Below are 25,628 nucleotides of genomic sequence, written 5' to 3' on the forward strand. Positions count from 1 at the left end.
TGACTTTGGTTTGGAGCAAAATGAGAATCACCTTTTAATGAAGATGTGCAATTTTGCTCTTATTAATGTATCACTATAAAACTCATCATCATTCTCTCCAATGACAAAGTCAGAATTTTTTTTGTTTGCTTTTTTTCTGTATCCATTATTGTAATCATCAAAAAGTGTTTTTACTTCATCAATGGAGACCACCACCCCCAATTTCCAAATGAATCAGAATGATGTTTCAATAGATTTCCACGTTTTGAGCGGGAGAGATGAAGAACGATGGCGAGAGAGGGAGGGAGCGCGGGGGGGGGGGGGGGTCGCTCCTCCTCCTCCTCCTACTCGCGTCGGTCTCGCAGCTACGCTCACGTCGAGAAGCCGACGAGCGAGCGTCTCTCTCGGGCGGCGCGCTCTCCCCATCCATCCCTCAGCAGCCTGCAGGATGGAAAGTGAGCTCACAAAGCTGTGCTGCTTCCACTCGTCGACACTTTACTGCGCTGTCGTCTCACGGTGACACCTTTGCCGTTTTCACTTGTTAACTTCGTCACTCGTGATCATTTAACAGACTCGCCTTTTTTTAAAGGGAAAAAGAGAAAGAAAAGAACAGAACACGACTTAAACGGAACTAAACTGCCGTGGAAGAAGGTCGCCTTTTTTGGATGGAGAATTTCCGATGGGTGAGTTGAAACTGCGTCTTTTCTGTTTAAATGCGTGGAGGGCTTTTATAGGCAAATAGTCAACAGTAACTTAATCTTAATAATTTACATTAGCGATGTTTAATTCGTTTGGATTCGTTTTAATGTGCATTAGCAGGTGAAACTCAACAGGTTTTGGGTGAACCCCTTGCTTGGTTAGCTTTTAGAGTGAGAAGCTCAATAGTAGGTATGCAATGACAAGATGCAGAAAGCTGTCATCCGCAAGGCTGCTCCCAAATTATAACTCAATATACAGAAGATATAAAAAGTCTATACACCCCTGTTCTAATGCAATTTTTGGTGTTTATAAAAAAAAAACAAGACCAACTTACCTAAAACCATATGATGACAAATGAAGTCAGAATAAACAACTGATATAATGTGATTGCATAAGTGCGCACACCCCCTATAACAGTTGGTATCTGAATTTACCAATCACATTCAAATTTGTGTCAAATCATTTATGACTGAATAAAGCTCAAATGTTTGAGTAGGCTTTTCGTGACATTTTTTTTGGGGGGGGGGGGGGGGGTTCTAGCTGAGGCTTAGAGGATTTTTGCTCACACTTACTGGTATTTGGAAATGTTTATATTTCCTTCCATTTCACCTGAGGCCACATCCCCATCTGAAGTAAAACACATCAAAAGCCGCCAACATGCTTCAGGGGAGGTAGAATGTTCTTTAATGTTGTGGTTGCACCAAAAAGACCACTCTTGGTTTATTTAGACCATAACGCCTTACCTGGAAAGCATTTGTATGTGATTTCCTTTTTTCTTCATAAGATGCCATCAGAACCCATAGCTTAGAGGAACATGGCCGATTGTTGTCACATGTACTAAACAGCCAGTACTTGCCAGAAATTCCTGCAGTTCCTTCAGTGTTGTTTTCATTCTCTTGGCAGCCACCAATTTCCTTTTCATTGGTCAATTTTGGTGCAACATTCTGTTGTTGGAAATGCAACTGTGGTACCATGTTTACTCCACTTGGTGATGACTGTCTTCACTCTGTCCCATAGTGTATTTCCTGCCTTGGAAATTCTTTTGCACCCTTCTCAGTTACCTATGAACAATGAGATATATCTGATGCTGTGGAAGCTCTGTAAGATATGTTTTATTTGGGGGGGGGGGGGGGGGGGGGGGGCAAGAAGACAGGGGTCTGCAGACCATTATGTCTCAGTTGTCTGTCCCCTAATATTCACTAATATAGATTTATAATACCACTAAAACCTGACATTTCAGAAGGGGTGTGTGGATTTTTACATTAGCATTTTACATTCTACATTAGCTGTAGGTTTTAAAATTATTAGTGTGATGAAAATTTCAATTAACCATATTTAAGTTTCTGATGCCGAATTGTGTTTCAAATTGAGCTATTTTTTTTTACTTTAATGTGATTATTTCATTTTTGTCACATGACAAGTTATGAAAACACACCTTCCTCCCTCCCTCTCTCCTTTCTCCTCCCAGTTAGCGAATGAGCTGAAGTCAAGCTGGTTGTGAAGGTGCAGGATTTGTTCCCTCCTACACCCCAGGTCGGAGACACCATGGCAGCGGGCGTGGCGGCTTGGCTTCCCTTTGCCCGGGCGGCAGCCATTGGCTGGATGCCTGTGGCTAATCTGCCCATGCCGGTGGCGCCGACCCAAAAGAACAAGCGTCAGGATGAGTTAATTATTCTAAACGTTAGCGGACGGCGCTTCCAAACCTGGAAGAACACATTGGACCGCTATCCGGACACCCTGTTGGGAAGCTCCGAGAAGGAGTTCTTCTACAACGAAGAGACCAAAGAGTACTTCTTTGACCGGGATCCCGACGTGTTTCGCAGCGTGCTCAACTTCTATCGCACCGGAAAGCTTCACTACCCTCGCTACGAGTGCATCTCCTCCTACGATGAGGAACTGGCGTTCTTTGGCATCGTCCCAGAGATCATCGGCGACTGCTGCTACGAAGAGTACAAGGACAGGAAGAGGGAGAACGCCGAGCGTCTGATGGATGACCAAGAGGACAACAAGGACGCTAAGCTGCCCAACATGACCTTTAGGGAGACCATGTGGCGGGCTTTTGAGAACCCTCACACTTCTACCATGGCACTGGTCTTCTACTACGTCACTGGCTTCTTCATCGCGGTGTCCGTCATCACCAATGTGGTCGAGACGGTGCCGTGCGGCTCGGGGCTCAATAAGAAGGAAGTGCCGTGCGGCGAACGTTACACGGTGGCTTTCTTCTGCATGGACACGGCGTGCGTCATGATCTTCACCGTGGAGTACCTGATGCGCTTGTTCGCCGCGCCTAGCCGCTACCGCTTCATGAGGTCCGTCATGAGCATCATCGACGTGGTGGCCATCTTGCCCTACTACATCGGCCTGGTGATGACTGATAACGAGGACGTGAGCGGCGCCTTTGTGACGCTGCGAGTTTTCAGAGTGTTCCGTATCTTTAAGTTCTCCCGCCACTCGCAGGGCCTTCGCATCCTGGGCTACACGCTAAAGAGCTGTGCCTCAGAGCTGGGATTCCTGCTCTTCTCCCTCACTATGGCCATAATTATATTTGCTACAGTCATGTTCTACGCAGAGAAGGGTTCAAGCTCCAGCAAATTCACCAGCATCCCGGCCTCCTTCTGGTACACCATCGTTACTATGACAACACTTGGGTAAGAGCAGAGCAGCGGACACCTTATCGGGTTACAAGTGCATAAGTGAGTGTGTGCGCGAGTGTGTGCGTAGCTTCCCATGTGGCCCGAAAAACCTACAATTGCTTCTGCAGTTTATGCCATTTTTCCCAAGAGATACTTTTGACGATTGATGCACAGTGTCGAGACTACAGAGAAAACAGTCGTCAGTTTACAGCTGTTTTTATAACTAATGGTGCTCTTCTGGGGCATAGCAGCCATCAAGATACTCTCTTCTCCCTCACTAATGGTTGTAGCGTGTCCTTTATACGCAATAGATAAGAGAGACTTGGGAGATTGCTCTCCAACAGAATTGCCAGAGTTGAAAAGCATCGCAGTGAGACAAAAACATCTGCTTGGAAACAGAGATAACTCCATTGTTTCACATTCTGAGTGAACTCAAGCACTGACTGTGCTGTGAGGGACCTCACGCGCCCTCAGTCAGATTATGGCACTAGTTGCTGGTTTGGTAGCAAGTGCTTCTTGATGCTTTGATATACTCAACAAGCTCTTCATTGGGTGCAACTGCACAGCCGACGCGATGCCATGCGACAGCTCAGAAAAGATCCGATTTTAGATGCTCAATGCTGTCAGGATTGCGTTTAACAGTATGTTTACAGTATTAGTGTGGATGGATCCATCCATCCATCCATCCATCCATCCATCCATCCATCCATCCATCCATCCATCCATCCATCCATCCATCCATCCATCCATCCATCCATCCATCCATCCATCCATCCATCCATCCATCCATCCATCCATCCATCCATCCATCCATCCATCCATCCATCCATCCATCCATCCATCCATCCAATCAGGTCCTTCCTCTGTTGGAGCAGGGAGTCACAAATACTTTGATTGACATGCGTGTGTGTGTGTGTGTGTGTGTTACGTTATGAGCTAACACACACACAAATGTTTGACTTTCTACTTGTGCTATTCTAAAGCTGTGTGCCTGAGAATTCCGTGGTTGAACGTGTGAGTCAGAAAGAGAGGCTGACAAATGTAGCCCACTTTGAAATGTCAGAGAGGCGGAGGCCTTAAAAAAAAGTCTTTGACTTAGTTGCTCTGTCACACTCGGTGCCCTGTCATCGTGCCAGTCTGTTGAAAAGCAGATACCGGACTGTGTGGAATCTGCGGAGAGATGAATTTGCTCAGTTGTCTGTGCTCTTGTGAATAACACACAACTCTGTAATACACACTGAAATCTATTCCCAGTGGAGTGAGACCTCCTGTCTCTTGATGCTTTTTGCACTTTTTTGGGTTAGGAGAGTGAGTGTCCACTACCGTTTCCGTTTCTTAGGTAGCAAGAACCGGAAGTTGACTGACGATGTGGTCCACTACATCTGCTGACAAATACAAACCTGCCTGACGTTCCGCCTGCTGCTCTCGGTTGACACCATAAACAAACACAGATGTTCAACTCAAGCGCACACGTGATATGGGTGTGTTTGCTTTTGTGAGTGAAGACAAATATTGTTGTGACATAGCATGAACGTAGTAGTTCCCTTGCAGGGTTGTACTTTAGGTTTTGTTGTCACCGCTAGGAACATTATGAGAAGCTTCATGTACAACTGCTGTTTAGAACAGGGATTCATAATTAGATCACCGGGGGTGCCACAGGAAGTGATTCAATTTCATTTCATTAATTTGAAGATGTTCATTTGTTTATTACAAATATATATTTAGTTATCTGTCTATGCCAACCATGTATAGTGACAGGCAGAACAATTTCATGCTCCTTTATTTAAAGACAGAAGCCACCTGTTGTGAGTATATCAGCTTTGTGTTCAATTTAACAGGCCCAGATTTCACAATAAGTGCATTTTTAGTATATCGAGACAAGATCATTGTGATTTCAGCATTTATACTTTTTGTGACATTTTTGTTTGATGATGTGGCATGTGTAAACCTCAGCGAAGCCAATTGTTCAAATGTAGTGAATTAGTGATGATCAATTTTCCCAACAAGCTTCCAAAGTAGAGAAATTGTGCTGGATGCACTGGCAAAGCCAGGATTTTGTTTTCCTTGTGGGGGGCCATTGTGAGTGCCAAGGAGATCTTAAAACAAAAAACAAAACAAAAAACTTCAAAAAATGCTGATGAAGATTGAGTATGTTCCCTACGATGGTGGGATGGAAATATGAAATCAAATCTCAGAAAAATCTGAAAATACAGAAATGTGATTTATCAGGCCTGGTTTCTGGGGGTGTCCAGGCATATTCTACGGGGGGTGCAATGCCCCCCAAGCCCCTCTAGCTCCGCCAATGTTTGGATGATATATGGCTTAGTTCGAACTGCATTATTTAAATTCCAAGAATGTGTTATGCAACTATGTGAGAGATGTGGCTAATATCAATAATGACTCTCATTTTAGTAGTATTATGCCCTGGAAACAGAGATAGGTCTTGAAAGCCTTTCATTTCATTTTACATTAAATTTGATCATTGGGAAGGACAAAGAAAGACTGCTCACATTAACAATATTTTGCTTGTCTGTTTGTCTTCTGTCCTGATGCTGCTGGCCAAGTCTCTCTCTTTGCTTTTCCACACATCATTTTCACACTCATATTTAACTTGTCGCTCAAAGAAAAGTTTTCTGCTTTTGCCCGCAAATGTGTGAGTGAGTTGTGTACCTTCTAAGACATAGGTGTCAAACTCAAGGCTCGGGGCCCAGATACTGCCTGCCACATCATTTTTTGTAGCCCCTGAAGACAAATTGTGCATCAACTTCATGTGTCAATACTAATATTACAAATGTCTTCACTTTTAAATAAATACAGTGATTTTTGTTACCCTTGATCTTTTAAAAATATTTCAACAATTTTAGTCTCAAGTTTCAAACCTAGTTATTCATCATTGTGTTTTCTAGCCTATACTGGCGTTGACGGTCATAATGGCCCTCCTAAGGAAATTATGACTTCGATGCGGCCCACGACAAAAATGAGTTTGACACCCCTCTTAGAATCTAAGAAGACAGCTTTTTGATGTTGCATCATTCCAACCGTCTGTTAGACTATTGATCAGACAATCAGGTGTATATTTATTAAAGCTAACATGTTAGTGTTACTAATAGCGTGTGGATTGCATGGTGATATAGGTAGCTTATTTAGTGAGACAGGGTGAAATAAGGTTTGACCAAGCGGGACGGTTTTAGCCAGGCACTATAACCAAGCTTATTGCCCTTGCCTGCTGTGATGCTTTTCTTTTTCATCTAACAATCCATCCATCCATTATCCAAACTGCTTTATCGTCACAAGGATGTGCTGGAGCCTAGCCCGCTGAAGTTCATCTGAAATCCAACAAATGGAGGATAAGCATGCACATGCTACGGTATATAAAAAAATAAACAACTTAGTCTGTATTGCAAAGGCTAGCAAGTATATATAATTGATTATACTCCTAAACTAAATACATTTATAAAGACCACAATCCATTCCGTATAGAGCATTTATTGCGCCCTTCACTCCTTGCACTACAACCTACACAAATGGATGCACTCAAACATAAACACGATTGATGTAAAAAGTCATGCTTTATCTATCATGTCATTTTTTGTGGACACACTCATTCGGTCGTTCAAATCGACGACATCATTAGTGTAGCTCCCGTTTCCCTATAATTAATATCCTCCTTTTGATCGTTGCTCCTTTAAAAATCTATGGTCCATTCCTGGTCTCCCAGACAACCACCGCGGACCTCTCACGGTTGCTGTGTGCCGTACACTCTTTCATTTACAAGTGCATGTGAGGAAGATAAAATCATATGTGGACGTGTGTGCACAACGGGCCATCTCTTCGGCGTCCCAATCTCAGTTTTATTATCGTGTGTGTTGTGACTTTAAAAAAAAGAAGTGCAACTCTCGCCCTGTTCACAATTCATTATTGTAGAAATTTTTATAAAAAGTACATTAATTTTGGCGGGTAACAGCTTGTGAAAAACAATGATCAATGCAGATGAGTGTGTATTGATTTGGGTGGTAAAGAGAAATGTGCAATTACTCTGGTGGCTGATGAGATTGTGATTGAATGAGAGGCTCCTTTTAGGTTTTTTTTATTAGAGTAGTTAATGAAGCAGTTTGTTGCAAAGGATCTAGGTCTACTAGTTTTATTCTTAATCTTTTCTTAGTCAAGTTGAGCTAACCTGCTCTCCTATTAATTGTTTGCATAATTCATGACATGCATGTACTGCGAGTCTTCTGCCTCTGTAGTTGCTGGAAATCCACATGGGAAATTGTTGGTTATTTTTAAACTGTGTTCTAATATTGAATGATGATATATATAATTTGCGTCACAGCATCAAGGGTGTATTGTACTTCAAATGAAATGATTTCATAGTGGCCCTTTACACTCGATTATCTTCTCGAGTATCTCATCAGATAGCCGAGCAATCGGATGGATTGGAACAAATCCTCCAAAGGTTTTGTGTCGGTCTCTTTCAACAGACTCAGTTGACGTTATTCCTTTCACCCCTAGTTGGGTTGTCATTGACCCTAACCATGAGACACTAGTTGCATTTCTTCAGTCGTGTTATTATTTGTGTAACCAAAATGTTTCATTTGTAAACAAAAATTTCCAACAGTACATTACAAATTCATCTACAGAAGTCGTTTCTGTTATCTGAAGGCCAACATAGTCTCAAGGCCTCATAGCGGTCTGAGGCTATAGTCTTGGCATAAAGGAGAGGAATTGTTTGTGTTCATAGGCGTTCATGATATCTATCATAGTGTGAGTGCATTCCACAACCACCTTTGGCCTTTCAATGCTTTCTATGAAACACTAACCTCCGCATGAACCCCTTAATGTTGAAATACTGTAGATATCAAAAGATGAGTACTCGGATATATATATATACATATACATATACAGATACATATATATATATATATATATATATATATATATATATATACACACGCACACACACACATACACACACTCACACACATACTGAGAGTAAAGTTTATTTGCAGTGCCATTCCTTTGCTTTGCGGTCAATATGATATTGCTTTCACAAAATGCATTTGCCTGGTATCAGCAAGGAAGGGGAGGGGGGAAGCGGGAAGGGGATTGTTATGGCTAATGTGACTGTGAAGGGTCAAGCATGTGCCTTATCTCACATCCCGCCTTTTCAATCATGTTCTTGCTATGCATGCAAATGCTGCCCAGTCATAGGACACTTTGCCCGAACAAACTTCATCTCAACTAACCAAACTAATTAGAGTGATGCTCTTGATGCAATGAAAAAAAAAAAGTATTCATCGGAAGTGTTCAAATTTCATTATCAAAACACTTTACCTGCTTTCTTGTGTTTTTCGCTCTCACTGCTTTTCATGGTAGACTGCCTTCCAAACCCACTACACTTAAAGTAAGTCCACCCCATTCAATTCAATTACTCTACCAGCAGACATTTACCGAGCAGGCCGATTATAATCAATGGTAAATTTGCATGGCATTAAGCCTATCATAATACAAAACCTACGATCAAACATAGTTCAATACTCGAGTTTCTGGATGGCCTGCCCACCCATTAAGTGTGGAATTAGACAACTAAGTAAAATCATCTGCCTAAGAAAATGAAGGCTTGAGTGAGCTGTTCTGTTTTTCCACCAGTGGGGCTGATTATCATAATCACCACCCACACAGATTTTCTCAGTTGTAAACAGCTCGATTGGCAGACGCGAGAGGAAAGCGTCCTAAAACCGAAAGGTAAGCAGACCTGCAGTGTTAGCACAAATAAGCTAACAGTGTTAGCAGCATAAGCTTCTGTTAATCATGGTTGGCTCAGATAGGTATGGATAGAATTGGTGTTCTTTCAAAATGACCGTTACATGAATTGATGTGTAATTCAGTGTTTGGTGATGAAGTGTTGCCTCTACAGGTGATGATGAAGTCTCAACATGGTTGCTTGCCTTTACTGTGTTTGTGTAGAGTTGCATTGAATCACAGTTGTTTGTGTTTGGCGTTGTGTCCATGTGCCACTAAAACGCTTTTTTTTTCTTGGACACTTTCTTGGCCGCCGAGAAATGTAATAGAGGAGTCGGCCAAAAATCGGCGGGGAACTCTGGAAGAGACATTCAGCCCTTTTTTTTTTTATTATTTATCATTCTAACGAAAGCCAGTCTTTTTGTTTGCCGAGCAGTATGTGGGACATTTTAAAAGCTTGTTGCACTGCATTCCACAGATATGCCCTTAAAATGTGACAATTTCATTATTGCAAGAAATATATTCTGATGATATAGCCATTTTTGATCCTTGTGATCAACCATTTTAAGATACCTGAGGAATGTTTTAAACTTAAAAAATAGACAAAAATTCTCCTGTTTTTTAATGTTACCCACAATATCACAACTCTTATAGTATTAAGTGCATTCATGCAAAGGTATAATTGAGATAATAAAGGTGTTATTAAATTAATGGTTCTTTCAACGTGTAAATAGCACTCCAGCTTTATATGTCAGAGCAGGAAGAAGTCTGTTTTAATTTTGCACATTCGACGAGTTTACTCGCAAAAGACTCCAATAAAAAGCTCAGTGTTTCTCAGGGCACTGCATTCACAACTAATAATATCACGCCATGTGATTTTCATCACATTCTACTGTTCAGTGCTAATGCGAGAAGTATATCACACTTTCAGATGCAAAGCACAGCAAAAGGGTGTGATGAATTGGTCACGATTAAATATACAGTCAGTGCGAGAAGTAACAAATGATAGAAAAACTGGAGAAAAGCTAAATTGCATTTGCACGCTTATTCATCTTCTGCCATAAATCACATGAACGCCCTTCACGGTCATGTCAATCATGACGATTTCAGTATTCATCATCTGTAACTATCTATATATAGCACACTAGCATCCTCCTGCAGATCACTGTGTTTGCTTTGTGAAGAGACTGTATCATGTAGATTCCAAATTATGTTTTCAAACCAATGTAAAAAAAATGTACAGGCAGTGCTACTCCTCCCTCTGATTACTAACTTTGCAACCCACAGTGAAATGTGAACGTTTTACCTCAATGCTCCTCTTCATTTCAATTTCAAGTTGGACCATTGAGCCCCATCTCTTTATCTCTGTATTTTTGCAGCGTCAATAATAAAGCGCAAATCACTTACTGTGTCCCCCTCACAAACATGCCGCAGAGATGAGGTCCCCCCCCCCCCCTCCCCCCTCCCGCTGCGTGTCTACAAAAGCCTAAGGCTATTACAAACCGAGCACAATATCTTCCGAATTAATTGAAATGTAGCCTAGTATGAGTCTCTTATGTCTGAGAACGGCTGCAATTCAGATGCAGTGCGTGTGGAGGATTTTCCTTGTGTAAAATGTGTGAGGTTTAGGGACACACACTGTAAACTGAACTGTAAAGTAAATTATTCATCACGCTCATTTTCAATAAATTACTGATAAATGGGCTGAAATGTGGAGCAGAAATTTGTCAGCAACAAAAAAACTATATATACAAGTGGAGATGTTATTTTTAAATAAATATATCAGCAAATTTGAGGACTGCACTGGCATGTGTCAATGAAGATTGTAGTTTTTTTTGGGTGTTTTTTTTTTTAGGGGCCTATCAGGAACCATGGGGAGCTTTATTTATCTGACACAGTTCATGCAAGAAGTAAGTCAATGTGCAAAAAATAATTAAAAGTTCGACATTTAAACGCAGTTATAAAAAAGACATGTAAAAGCAAAGTATTCGATTGATGATGAAATTATTTTAAAAACGCTTTGAACAACCTTAATCATAGGTTGGGGAAATAAGCACTTTTAACTTGGATTTAAAAGCTTTAACACTTTGTTGGTATGTTCGGAATCTTTGTTCATTCATATTATTCACTCCAATAATTGCAGATAGCAGTTAATTGATGGACCATATTATACGACGGTGGGATAAAAACAGCTATTAAGACTGATTTGTGTGTGTGTGTGTGTGTGTGTGTGTGTGTGTGTGTGTGTGTGTGTGTGTGTGTGTGTGTGTGTGTGTGTGGGAGGGGGGGCGTATTACATAAGGAAACGTATTATTCACAGGAAATTACCGTTTGGGGATCTATACATGCCAGCTCTTGCATCTAAAATAAACATAATGTATTTATTGTGTTAGAACAATATAGGTACAAGATTGACATAATTGGATCACACAAAGATGGATTATTAAGGGTTAACGAAAAGGGTTAGGGTTAGGCAAGTAAAATTCATATGTTCGTGCCACACACGTTTTCACGCGTCTCTCGCGTGGGGTTGATGAGCTGTCCCAGTGTTATTCAGATATTCAGATATTGATTTTTTTTTCTTCTAATGCTGCTAATAAGATTAAAACAAAATGCAGCTTTTTTTTGCAGCGGAATTCAGCAGGAGGGAAATCCTTTGAGGAGCCTTGTTTTAAAGTGCTAGTGTTCTCACTCAGTAAGCAGAGAAGTGGATTGGTTATGAGAGAGATGGGTACAGAAATTAAATTGATGGTGCCACCAGTCAAGGGTTTACTAAATTTTATTAAATCTCTTAAAAAAAAATTGGTAATCTGCTGAAGCCATTTACAAGTTATTTTTGAAGGTCATATCTTGTGTAGATCATGATCGGGAAGGCCTTTCAAATTGATTAAGTGGACATTTTTCCTCAGCTCAAACGTCATACAAAAATACATTTGCTTAGTCATTTTTAGATAATCTGTGACGACAACTAAATTCCCAGATGCACCGCGCGACCGGCTCATACAAACGTTAATCCTGACAGATTTATTGTAGATCAACGACTGGTTTTGTCAGCCGCCATGAATCTGAAAATGATGAATCGGAATAGTTGAAAGAACACGTACACCAAGTGAATGCGAAGGGAAAACAATTGTGAGCGTTAAAAAAAAAAATGGAACAGTCTACCTGTACAAATGTAGCAGATTAATCAGATTCATTCAAACGGCGTTTATCACAATCTCTGCAGGGGAAATGAGAGACAATTTATTTCTATAACCTGGCCCAGATTCATGGACAATTATCACTCACATTCACCTCTAGCACCATTATCTGCTCAGTAATGAGTGTCTGCCCAGTGGACACAATAGTGTCTTAACCATAATTGCTCACAGTCGGGTGTTTGCTCCGAGCAGGCTAAATCATTGTTGACCCCAAGATGACTGCAGCAATGCTTGGTTAAATCTTGTTGTAATCTGTTTGTATTGTGTCAATGAGATTAAAACAAAGACTTGTTGGTAAGCATTAAAAGGGCCACGCCAAATTAGATTATGATTTTTAATTTTTACTAAATGTCGCCATGGGGTACATTTCCAATACATACAAAGAGCTACTGAGCCTAATTTGATCTTACCCCCTTTTTGATTTAGTTGCAAATGAAGACATGCATAAACATGGGAGTGTGTGGGATGGCACGGAACAAAGGTCCCCTGCTGGAATGGAACTGGCTTCATTGCATGCTGATGGCTTGAGAGCTGTGCAGGACACCCTGTGGTGCTTTTTGTTTTGCATTTATTTGACAGTGGCAATGTGGTTCGGCATTGTTACAAGATAGGGCAGGAAACGGATGAACTTGAAACTGGCACAGTTGGCATCTACATGTAAAATATATATATTTTTTTATAAATACAATGACAATAGCGTGGTATACGGCTGACTCAATTAAGATGTGGATTTGAAAAAGAAAAACAAACAGATTATTATTTGTTTTTAATCAACACAACTATATTGCTTACAGCAGATTTTTGCATTCACAGTGAGTTGTCCACAGCACTAAAACGTCACTGGCCATCCTGGGGGAGGCATCCATCCAGTTTTCTATCCTCTCACATTACCAGTGTGGCTAATCAGTGTTGGAGTGTGATGATAGCAGCAGTCTAATGAGTGAATATAGATCAGCCTACAGTGATGGATGCTGTTGTCAAGTGATTTGGACCATAATAAATGTTCCCAGGCCAGGTGGACTCGTCTGGCAGCAGGAGACTGTACGCACAGCGGCTTCTCAGTCATACCTCTTCACTTGGCTCAGTTGGGCCACACGCCAAAATGTTGCTCCTCTCCCGCCTCCAGCAGCTTCATACAATTGGACAATTATCGATGAGCAATAAAGTCAAAATACATTATTAAGCAAATCCCCATTGCACAGCTGCATGAAATACTGGTATAGTGCTTTTGTCTCGCTTTAGTTTGCGGGAGCAGATGCAAATGAAGCATGGGCTTCCATAATTGGCTGCGGGTGGATTGTGGATCATACATAGCACTGTTTTATTCACTGTATCGCTCCAAACAAGCAGAGGAATGTAAACAGCTTCCTGTGTACCCATGTGGCACATTTCACTGGGCCATTTGCTTTATATTTTAACCCTCTGAAAGCATGTTTTATCATTAGCATTTTAAACCTTCAGGAAGTGATTATAATTTGAAATTATTAAAAGTTTGTGTCAGTTTCTTGGTTTCTTGTTTATAAAAATCCTCAATGATTTATTTCAAGTTGGGAATAGGATATCTACTGGTCTGTAAATATTAAAAAAATAAAAAAATACATAAATAAATACTTTTTTTAGAGTGTACGTATTTGTGATGTCTAAAACATTTGGCATGAAACACAGGAACAAGAGTTACATGTACTAACTGAGAAAGAAGAGTTGTGTTCAGTCTATTTGACTCTCGGAAGGAAAAAAGTCACAACTTTACTGAAAATATTTTTATAAATTGTTAGGTATGCAGGACTACATGATAAATATTTTAATGCAAGAGTCCTGCACATTTTTCAAAGTGAATCTGCACGTGTATAGCTTTACTCAGTATGGCAAGCAAGAAGGGACATATTAATTTAATGCAATTTAATTAATTTATATACAGAAAAGAAAAGACCGAAGCCACGAACTCCTTTGCACATCTAAAATATTTTTTAAAATAATTTTCATATTGTAATTAAAAAAATCAAATCAAATACAGTAGTTTCATCCTAGATCGGCTTTTAATTGACTGGCCTTATGCCCTTCGTCTATTGAGCACTTCTCAGTCATAAAGTCTTGGCCTGCGTCTTGGCCTGTTTCCGTCTCCAGCTGCGAGGTCATTGATGTGTGCTCGATGCTCAAAGTATTCTGGTAAACAGTAACAGATTGGATCCCAGCCCCATGGACAACCAGATTGAGATGGAAAAGCGAGCCAAATGCTTTCAGAACGTCACAGATGGTTGCTATTGTTGAGTCGACCATCACAAATAGATTTTATGCGGATGTATAAATGCCTAACTCACGAGCAGACACTGTACAATAATTGCCAGCCAATATAGAAGAAGAAAAATTCATGTAATTGAAACTCGATTGCCTAAGTTTGATTTCCCAGTAAGCATATGCTTGGTTCTAGTATCAGTAACTGACTGCTCAAGAATAGAGTACTCCTGGTGTCGGTCTGAAAAATAAGTGGTATTGAACATCCCTAACCTTTAGCCTCCTAAACATTAGTAAGCGCTAATCTTTTGGACAACCGGTCCCCGGTGATCTCTGGTTTAGAGGATTTCCAGAAAATGAGACAAAAGTAGCCAAGTTGGTCTCTCGTGAAGGAAAACAAACGTACGATTAGTCAGAAGATGGTTCAATTCATCAGGCTATTTATGAGCAGATCATGAGATAAATGCTTTGGTAAGAAGAGGCTGGGCAGTGTGCAGTGATTGATTTGATTGTCACGTAATCCAATAAGCGAATGTGGCTTCTGCATTGCAGCGCTGCAAAACAGAGATGCATCACAGAGAGGGGAAAGCGCTTTTGAAATGACACGCACATGGGAACTCGGCTGTGCCAATACGCATATCTGTTCCATCGTAATTGTGTTTTGCATGGCGTTGAAAAATCTGTTGGGATGCTTTCATTTGGATTTTATTGATGGGTGTTACTGATCCGTGTGTGTGTGTGTGTGTGTGTGTGTGTGTGTGTGTGCGTGATTATGTGTATGTGTGTAGTGCGTGTGTGTGTGTGTCTCAAACTACAATCATTTGGGGATTAGCAAGTGATGGAATGGTTTTATAGGTAGGCTATAATCCTGAGTTGATTTCATAACGGCTTTTTTTTTAAACTGTTTTGTCCGCAGTACACTCAATTTCAGCACATTCAATTTACATGGCTTTGACCAGGGTTTAGGTACCCTTAACTCTCGGTAAGAAAAGGAAAATTACGGGCAACGATATTTAAAGAAACACCCACCTGTCTGAGAAACAAACACCTATTTTAATTGTCACTGTGGTTGTTTAGCTCTTGATGAGTCTCCGTTTCGACTTTGAAATGTAAAGAAAACTCTATATCCTGCCAATACTGCTTTCTTTTCTTCAAACACGTATTATCATATATCACACATGCAGGTTAAAAATAGAAAGCCTCCTCACCCCCACCATCAGCTTTTCTTTCTATGCCACCTCCTCTATCTCCCATTATCACCCTGTTTTCAACACACCCCTCTCCTTTGCCTCCTCCTGCAGTGCTCACGCTGCCTATATTCCACCGAACGCACATGCTAGTCAAACAGCATGTTTTTGGGGGTTTTTTTTGGTCCATGTGATATTTTTAGCCATATCATCTGCTGTTCAGTTCATTGTGTTTCTGTGGTAACCCCCGGGCTATAACTGATGCTTCCATGTTAAGTCATTTTAAGTTTTGCATTACTGGTGTGTTACCAAACCGTTTATTTTTCTATTTTTATAGTATTCTGTACAAATGATCGATAATCTAAAGCTCCATTTATTTTCTGTTATTTTAAACACGTCCACTGTAGCAGAGGCTAAACTACTCCCCTCTCTCCATCACTTTGAATCATGCTTTCATTACCAATTAAATTACTGTAAGTTATTGCAACATACCCTCAGATCCACTCAAAATGTTTTTGTTGAATGTACTCAATTTTTCTTCGTCAAACGGTTGCTCAAACACAAAATCATTTGGATCCAGATGCATTTTTTTTAGGGAGATATGTAGTCTACTTACAAAACTGTATCTGAATCCAGATCATTTTATTTCGTACAACCACTTGAAGAAATAAAGTCAATTGGCACAGCTTTTTTTTTTTTTCCCGTCCAGACATCACTGCCCTGACTCCAGCGAATTCAAATTGCCTCTGCGTGGCTTTTTATTGGCACAAAGAAAAGAGAACACATCACTCAATCATATCAATTTTAAAGTCATTGCACTGGTTCCTAGTTCATTTTTGTATTGACATTATTATTATTATTATTATTATAAATCAATTCACTTTTTTTTTTCCTCCACTGTAGGCTATTTGTCCACCAATCGTCACGAGATTATATTGCTTTTATGTCTGCCTAAACATATAATTTTTTCCTTTATGCTGTGTTAAGCACTTTGGTCAGTTATAATGCTAGATTGGATTGGAACTCATTGTAATATTCTTGTTTCTCTTCCACCACCATCACTTCAACTGGTCCTCTCCTAAAATGATCAGAGCTACCTACAGTACAAAACCCTTTTTAAAATCGACGGTTTCTTCCACGCTGACACGTTTTTCCAAGATGGCATGCAATCTGTTTGAGTACACAATTTCGTACTTGCTATTTGGGCTCTTAGCAAAATGAAACATTGCAATCTCATGAGATTCAACAACACGCGTAATACATTCGTGTGATCTTACTTAAATCAACTCCATAGTGTTCTCTTCTCACTGTCTCCATCACACCTGTTGAGACTCAAATTCAACAGGGTGACATGTTAATCACGCTCACGTGCAAGGCTATGAATGGCAGTGTCTGCGGCCACTCTGAAATAGCACTCGGCTTTTACTTGGCGTGTTTGTCAGCATTTGGTTTGCGGTGAGCAGAGCGACTGCGTGTGAAGCGTTCGAAATGCGCCTCCTCTCCGCTGTGTCTTTATAAAGAAATGTATGCATGTGTTTATCAGAGTGAATGCCTCCCCACAGGCTCTTCTCGACAGGCTCTTTTCCTGCGAGGCTCTTCTTGTCACCCATCCATTATCAGCCTCTTTTTTCCAGAAAGTTAATAATGGACTCTCTTGTTTTTCTTTTCACACACAGCAATGTGTCAGTCAACTTTTAAGTATGTGCACAACACGTGAGGTATCATTTTTTGGAGGCTTTTTTCTTTTTTTAATTTGTTTTGGTAATTCAATTGAAAAGCACGCTGGCGGAAAAAAAAAATGTGTAAAATGATGCTGTGCGCATAAAAGATGCACGAGTCGCTGACGGAGTGTCATTGTTGCCAGGAGAGGCAGACAGGCATGGAGATAGCACTGACATTCATATAAACAATGAATGGAAGCATGAAACATTCATCTATCACAGCTCTATCTCATTTGTACTGTACTGCCAACATCCATTATTCAACACGTGATGAGTGTACTGCCAGCAAAAGACAGGAAGCAAATGTGGATAATAGACAGAATGCTTCAAAATTTTTGGTTTGATGTAAAAAAACTACTCGTAAGACATTATTGGAAGTCTACAGTTTGAGTATTGGCTAACACATTATTTCCTAAAGAATAAATGTGAATTCATGTTCGGGTTGTTGGCCGTGCAGTATTGTTTATGTAACTGAACTTGAAATGACCGCGCAAATCTTCTGGCACAGCGCCGGGCAGTCATTTGTGGATAAAAACAAATGGTAGTAAAGCGCACAGCGTGGACTCCTCACGAAACCTTTTATTGGTTAACAGTCAATAACATTGGTTTAAAAGCAATTAAAATACATCCACCCATCCATTCTCTGTACCGCTTATCCTTTGTGACAATTGATTTGAATGTAAAATGTGTAAATGATAGAAAAAAACGCAATTAGGACACTGATTGCACTGGAATTTGGTCACTTACCATTTGAAAGGAGATTGCGTTCAAGATGGTAATGGAGAGATAGTTTTCGCTGCAACATCAAAAATTATTACTCGCAATAATAATGGCGTGTCAACTTAAAAAAAAACAACACTGGGGTTCATGAATGTTTAAAGAAAGAGCTGAAAGGACGTGCAGCTTTGACCTTTGCCCTCAGATTCCTTGTAGCTTCTGCACCAGATCTAAAAATTACGTGACATATTTTAGATTCAATATTAATGATTAACATTTGTTCTGAGTTTTGTCAGACGTCATTATGATGTGGTGGAAGTTTGGGGCTGTACAGCTTGTTATAGTGTCATTTTTTATTCATTCAACCTACATAAAAGAGCCTCTTGAGGTAAGATATTTTTATTTTTCACACCTCCATGTGTTCCTCATCACCCCACTTTTCTTTTTGTTTGACAACCTCTGAATATAATGACTGTTCAAGTGGACAGAGTTGTTCGCAGACCCCAAAGGGAAAAGAAAACTCAAAGTCCAGAGAGGATGAAGCACTTGGATAATGACCTCGAGGCAGGCTCCAAAATAAGTGTGTCTGTCTCTCACCTTTCCTGACTGCCCAGGTAGCTGGTAGGGTCACAGTCTTGCTTTTGATTGGTGCACGGGCGCCATGGCTGACGCATTTAGATAGGCAGTGATTGGTTAAAAGCAAAGCCCTGACAGGGTGTTCCAAATTGACGAGGACTGACTTTTACACCCCTGACCCCTTTCCGTGAGATCCTGTCCCAATGAAGTGGCTGGGAGGGGGGAGTGCTATTTTAAGTATTGGGGTCAGCATGAGTGTTGAAAAGACACAATGGAGAAGAAACATAGAAAGTGTGATTGCAATCGGTAAGGATGATGCAATACAAAATTATATATATATAATATTTATATATTATTGTTATCATTATTATATATAAGGCGGCTCGGTGGCGCACTGGGTAGCACGTCAGCCTCATAGTTAGGAGGATGCGGGTTCGATTCCACCTCCGGCCCTCCCTGTGTGGAGTTTGCATGTTCTCCCCGGGCCCGCGTGGGTTTTCTCCGGGCACTCCGGTTTCCTCCCACATTCCAAAAACATGCTTGGTAGGCCGATTGAAGACTCCAAATTGTCCCTAGGTGTGAGTGTGAGTGCGATTGGTTGTCTGTCTCTGTGTGCCCTGCGATTGGCTGGCAACCAGTTCAGGGTGTCCCCCGCCTACTACCCGATGATGGCTGGGATAGGCTCCAGCACGCCCGCGACCCCCGTGGGGACTAAGCGGTTCAGAAAATGGATGGATGGATTATTATATATATTTTTAAACATATGGTGCAGCCCTATATATATATATATATAGGGCTGCACCATATGTTTAAAAATATATATAATAATCCATATATATATATATATATAGTGTATATACTATATATATATACTATATGTATATATATATATATATATATATATATATATATATATATATATATATATATATATATATATATATATATACATATATATATATATATATATGTATAGTATATATACACACACACACACACATATATACATATAGTGCTTTTTTTTCCCGAATGTATGATTCTTGGACATAAAAGATGCAGAGATGTTGTACGTGGGAGAGTTGTATAAGTGAGGAGGCGCAGAAAGGGATGATAGGTCAAGTAGCCCTGATTATGTAAAAAGATTCAGGGAGTTGGTTACACATTTTCCCGTACTTTCTGAGAAATTAGATTATGGGAACATCACACTGAGTGGCATATTCCAAATGTGCTGATTGAGTAAGTGAGGCATGTCATTTGTATTCACTTTTCACCTTGATTTAATCAGAATTTCACTGCCTCTGAGGTTTTATCTCAACTTCATTTCTGTTATTATTTAAACCTTCTTCTCACTCTGACTCTCGTCTTTCCTCTAAAACCACACACATCTCCAATTCTTAATTTTCTCCTTGGCAAGCTTTGGCTGAGTTCTTGGCTGCATGAACAGCAACACCAACAGCAGTTTAGCCTCAGGTAATGTTGGAGGTGCAGAGATACATGGCCTTGTTGATGATGGATGCAAATGTGCCTACACTGTGTTTTAGACTTGATTTGTACTATTACTTTTACCGGCGCATTATGCGAGGGGATTTATGACTTTCTGGCACCTTTGAAGGCATATAGTACGTAGTTTTGTCGAAGGAGGCAGGTCCGTGATTAATTCTACCCTAAAGACAGATATTTTTACCATAGACCGACAATTTATCCATACATTGAGTATTTGTCACTTGTCTTTTCTATTTCATCATTCTTTTATTCATCACCCCCACGAGTCAATCTGGTCCATTAAAAGCAAAAGAAGACATATAAAGGAAACGGAATGAGAGCACTCTCCGCCCACATCGATGAACAAACATGTGATCTGAGTCATAACTAGACCAAAATGCTCTTCTTTTTTTTTGAAGCACTGATGTATGAAGAGCAGTCATAGCAACAACAAAAAAATAAGAAAAAGGGACGAAGGGCATCCGGTGAGGAGCATTGATTTGCAAAGACACAAATGTTGACTGATAACAGACTGTGAATCAAGTTGGTCTAAAAGAATATGAGAAATGGACAAATGAGGAGGCGATGGAAGACGGATGATTTCCCAGAGGGGATGGAGATGGATGAGTGAAAAAGACATTGTAGATGGAGAAGGCAGTAGAGAGAAAATGAGCACTTAATTAAAGTATTTTTGATTGAAAGATGTATACAGTAGCTGCTTGCCCTGAGGAAAGTCAGTCTGTTTTGGCAATCAATGCCCATGAGCAAGGCGGAGAACACTCTGTCATGAATTCCTACAAGTACAGTCACATATACGTGTGCACCTGATCCTACACTGGACTGTAATTACAGTTTTAATTAATTTAATTAATTGTATTACACCACGGGTGTCAAACTCATTTTTGTCGTGGGCCGCATCGTAGTCATAGTTTCCTTCTGAGGGCCATTAGGCCTGTCAACCCAAACAAATGTATGAACGTCTCATGTTATATTCAGTATAGGCTACTCAACAAACTGATGAATAACGAGTTTTTCAATCAGAAACTGGTAAAAACTGTTAAAAAAAATTTAAAAGATGAATTGAAATAAAAAATGTTAGCAGCATCTCTATTTTTAAGAGTGAAGACAAATTTGGGTTTGACACCCCTGTATTACACCATATAATAAGAATATGATCCAAAGTACACTAAATTAGCAAAAACAGCCATGGGAAATTTTCTGTTTAATGTTGTTCTTTTTTTTTCTATTCATCACAATCTCGGGAGTCTTAATAGGATTAGTCCAATTTTTATTTTCCTAGCCTGTAATGAGATTTGGGAAGTGGCGGGGGGCAATGCTGCTACTTAGTGCGTCTCCCAGCTAATACACAAACACAAATATGTGTTTTGGATACCATGTGCTTCGTTACAAAGGTCAAAAGTGAGACAATGTTCGAGCATCGTTTTCTCACAATAATGCAGGAATAAAAATAAGTTTTGCGGTTACACTATTGTATGGCACCAGATTCTTGGCTAGTAATCTGGCAGCATATTGTCACCAGTGTTTTGTCGTTAAACTGTGAGAGAATCCAGGTTTGTTTGAAACTAAAGATTGCGTCTTCTAAAATAGGTTATAAATGGCACGCGTATACAATACAAGGCACGAATTATTGGTATCCTTTGCTTCAAACTCACAATATTTACTGAAATAACTTGTAAGGGATAGAGGCCACTGTGTGAATTGGAACCTTCAAAGCAGCAGAAATTATTCCGTAGCTTTCAACAGATTTGTGCCTCAGGACAATTAAGCTGTAGGAACCTCTGAAGGGTGATCCATGGAAACATGAGGCACCTGAGCTCAATTTTTAGGCTGTGTCTCCTTTGAAAGTTCTACTCATAATAAATGTGTCCCCTGCCCTTTTTTTGTAATTATAGGGCGTTGTGTGTAGAATTTAGAGAAAACAATAATTTTGGAAAAAGGCTTTAACACAACAAAATCTGGAAAAAGTGATCGAAGCAGCGTAATCAGCATTCGAAAGTACGCTAGGTCACTAATTAGGAATGACCGCTTTAAACAATGATCAAACTTACCAATTGTTTAATTAAAAACAGTATCCCAGTATACATAAATATGAAAATTAGCATCAATTGGTATTGGTAAAATGTTTGTGTTGCCAACAGACATGCAGGATCATTTCCGGGAATTTGATGAAGCCAGAGACAAAGCAGAGCCATAAGACTGATCTCCAATCGGTATCTATGAATCAGAACAATGAATGGCAAGCCTTGGGTTAAGAAGAGTAACGTGGCTCGCCGATCATGATGAACTGGAGGTTAGATTTCACTCACCTTGGAGCAACTAGAAAATCGCCTCATTCATCAGCTGGCAACCTCCAGCTAAACTAGAAAGGCTGTGAATCTTTAATGGCAACTCATGTGATTTGCCGACCATCAATGAGATAAGAAACATCTTATAAATGTGCTCTTAAGGGCTGTCAGGTTTATTTGCAGAATGCTAAATGCTAATGTGCACCTTTGGTAGCTTACGGCATGCTAATAGCATCATTATGCTGACATTATAAGGAGACCTTTCTTGGGGCTTTAAGGCTTATTTGTGTGCACGCTGTGATCATGAGGAGCCAAAGTAGAAAAGTGTGTTGCTAGTGTGTGTTGCAGGCTAGGCGATATGATGTAGCTGGATGGATTTTCATTCTCTTTCCAATGGAAACAGGTGGAGGACGTGTGGTCCTGACAGCGAGGTCCCTGGCGTGACAGATTATTACAAGTTTGCATGCATGACTCGCACACATTCACATCTAATCTTATTATCTGCGTTGCATCCACCCCGTTAGGGGTTCCTTATTGGTGTTCCACCCCCTTGTGCCGTGTAACGTATCACCTATACTGTCATTTAAAGCACTTCTATTCAACACTGTAGAAGTGTTATTTGTTAAATGCTGTAACTTCACGGATCATGTGGGAGTTCCTTGTGTAAAAGTGCATTTAATTGATAACTAGTCGATTATCAAATTGTTAAATGCGATTAATCGGCAACTCATCCATTATCAAATAGTTCATTTGATTTTAATTCGTTTGATGAACAATTGTTTTGTTTTTTAATTCCAAATTGCCCAAATGGATTTCAGCTTCATAGCAGTACATAATATCCGATTTCAGTCGTCTTCTACGAAAGCAGGTTATCTTTGAATCTATGAGTGAAATGTAACAATCGCTTTTAGTACTTTGAAAAACAATTATTTTGCCTGTTTTTGATTATGGGTGGACCAAACCATTAACTGAATTCTAAGTGTAAATAATGTCACATTTTTTGATAAAGGGATGACATTCTAAACCATTTAAAAAAATGTTTACAATATATTTTAAAATTGTAGATTCACGTAAACGTTCTAGATAATTTTTTTGCACTGATTCTAAATCGGCCATTGTTTTTTCTTTAGTACATCCATAGATTTTCTGTACATCATATTTTCAAAATTACATTACATGTACTATAATCTAGCAATGTACTTGGTTAAATTTGTGAGGTTATCAACAGGTGGAATGTTTTCTGAAACACTGAATTAGATAGTATGGTATAATCCGTGTTGCTCAAGGTTTTATAGGTCAAACTTAAAAACAAAAACTTTAAATACCTCAAAAATACACAGACATCTCTGACTAAAAATTGTTGTTGACTAGTATAGACTGATTAATCGAGTAATAAAATCCTCTTGAGTTGCAGCCCTAAATGTTTTGCATTCAAGGCAGCCATGTTAATGTGTAGTTCTGGTGAAATTTGCCACGACAGATGGGGAGAGCTCTCATATTGTCCTGAAAGGCCTGAACCGCTGACTTTTAACAGTGGGGATCATGAGAGCCAGCTATTGGATCCCTCCAGGAGGGAGTTGGAGCAAAACAGTCGAGGCAGGTATCACGCAGAGGCACACGGCGAAGCAGGTGGAAATGCTTGTTCTTCAGGTCAGAGGCTGTGAGGAGGAGATAGAGGGGAGGGAAAATTGTTTCAAGGAGCAGCATTCAAGGAGGGTGGAAGTGATTACGGCATGATGACATCACCACAGATAGCAGGACAGAAAAAAAGATGAAGCACTTACATCATTCTGCGACCACACATCACAACTCCTCTCTAATCTTTTTATCTGCCTTCATCCTGTGCTTTACCTCCTCGACATGTGATTTTTCTTCGCTTTCTACTCACAGTACAAAAATGATCCTGTAAAAAAAAAAAAAAAATTCAATGCTTGAATTAGTCCAATGCAGACAAGCACATTTTGTTGAGAGAATTTATTGGCAGTGTTTACTCTTGTCATACACCAAAGCTCAAATTAAATGCTTTTTATCGTTGTCTGATAGAAAAAGTAAACTCGTGGGGTTCTCTCGAAACGACGGACGCAGGCCGAGAGAAAGACTCGGTCACATGATGCAAGCTAATTCGTCAACGCTAACGAATATTTGCAAAACGAGAGATTGTGCTGTTGTGGCTGCATTGCAGTAGCTTGCTCTGTGTTGTCTCTCCTTTTGGCACGTGGAATAATAGATCAGAGAAATTATTCAGAATCTTTTGCCTGTGGCTGCGGGTGGCTGGTATCTGTTAGACAGGGCCACTTGCTTCCTTCCCCCCACTATCGATGAACAAACTAATCTTCAGGCTAGAATATCCGATTAGAGAAGCATTTTGACCTAACTGAATCTGTTGTGTGTGTTTGTGTGTGCGTGTGTTTGTGTGTGTGCGTGTTTTTAGATTATGGGTCCCAAGAATTCATAAAATAAAAATGGGCTGCATCAGAAGTGCGTGGGCAACAAAATAACAATAAGGCAATGCTTTGTAAAAAAATTGTTTATATTGGTCTTTTGTTTTGTTTCTTGTTTTTCTAACAATAACAACAACATTTTAAATTCACGAGATTGTTTATCACGTCTGAACAAACTTGGATGAGCAAGTCTGGTGCCGCAGTTTGAATATTTTTGTCTAGCAGTTGATTTATTTATGAGCTCTGTTTAATTGTGATTCAGCAAAAATCTCCGTTTTGCACTTTTAGCAGTGGAGCAGCTCTGCTCGAGTGTGGAAGTGTGTCAAGCGGGGAAATTGCTCCCCGAATTAGGAACAGCTCGTCCCATCTACTGTCATCCACTAGCAATTTATGACTACGCCACTTCCTCTAATAGGAGCCAAGATAAAGATGCGGTCTTGCTGGCAGCTGCATTTTTAATATTAGAGTTGATCAATAAAAAAGGCTGCCTTACGTAATAGCTCTGGCTCTTAAGGCTTATTGGTTTTGTTTGGATCATACTGCAAACATAAATGTACTTAAGATGAACACATTGAAACGGTGACAAAGTGCTGGTGGCTGCCTGATTTTATTTCCTTAACTATCACTTCCTCTCAGACTGTAAATTCTGGGAACTGACAGCCATTTGAAATGAAGCTTTTATCTCTTATCCAATTATGTGCCTCCTTTGCCTCATC

General features: G+C 40.0%; 1 protein-coding gene across 4 annotated transcripts in view; it reads left to right on the plus strand.

Annotated features, from left to right (window-relative positions):
• Window positions 1–348: 348 nt before the first annotated feature.
• The window catches only part of kcnd3 (potassium voltage-gated channel, Shal-related subfamily, member 3), a 71,943-nt gene continuing 46,663 nt past the window's right edge, over window positions 349–25,628 (plus strand). For all 4 annotated transcript variants that reach the window (XM_088360633.1, XM_088360652.1, XM_088360642.1 and 1 more), the window contains exons 1-2: window positions 349–662; window positions 2,147–3,326. In XM_088360633.1, coding sequence (XP_088216759.1) covers window positions 2,224–3,326 — 1,103 coding nt within the window. In that variant the 5' untranslated portion in view covers window positions 349–662; window positions 2,147–2,223. The remainder of the gene's footprint in view (window positions 663–2,146; window positions 3,327–25,628) is intronic.

Source organism: Syngnathus floridae, chromosome 2 (assembly GCF_059516105.1).
Source record: "Syngnathus floridae isolate MCC-2025c chromosome 2, RoL_Sflo_1.0, whole genome shotgun sequence".
NCBI classification, from domain to species: domain Eukaryota; kingdom Metazoa; phylum Chordata; class Actinopteri; order Syngnathiformes; family Syngnathidae; genus Syngnathus; species Syngnathus floridae.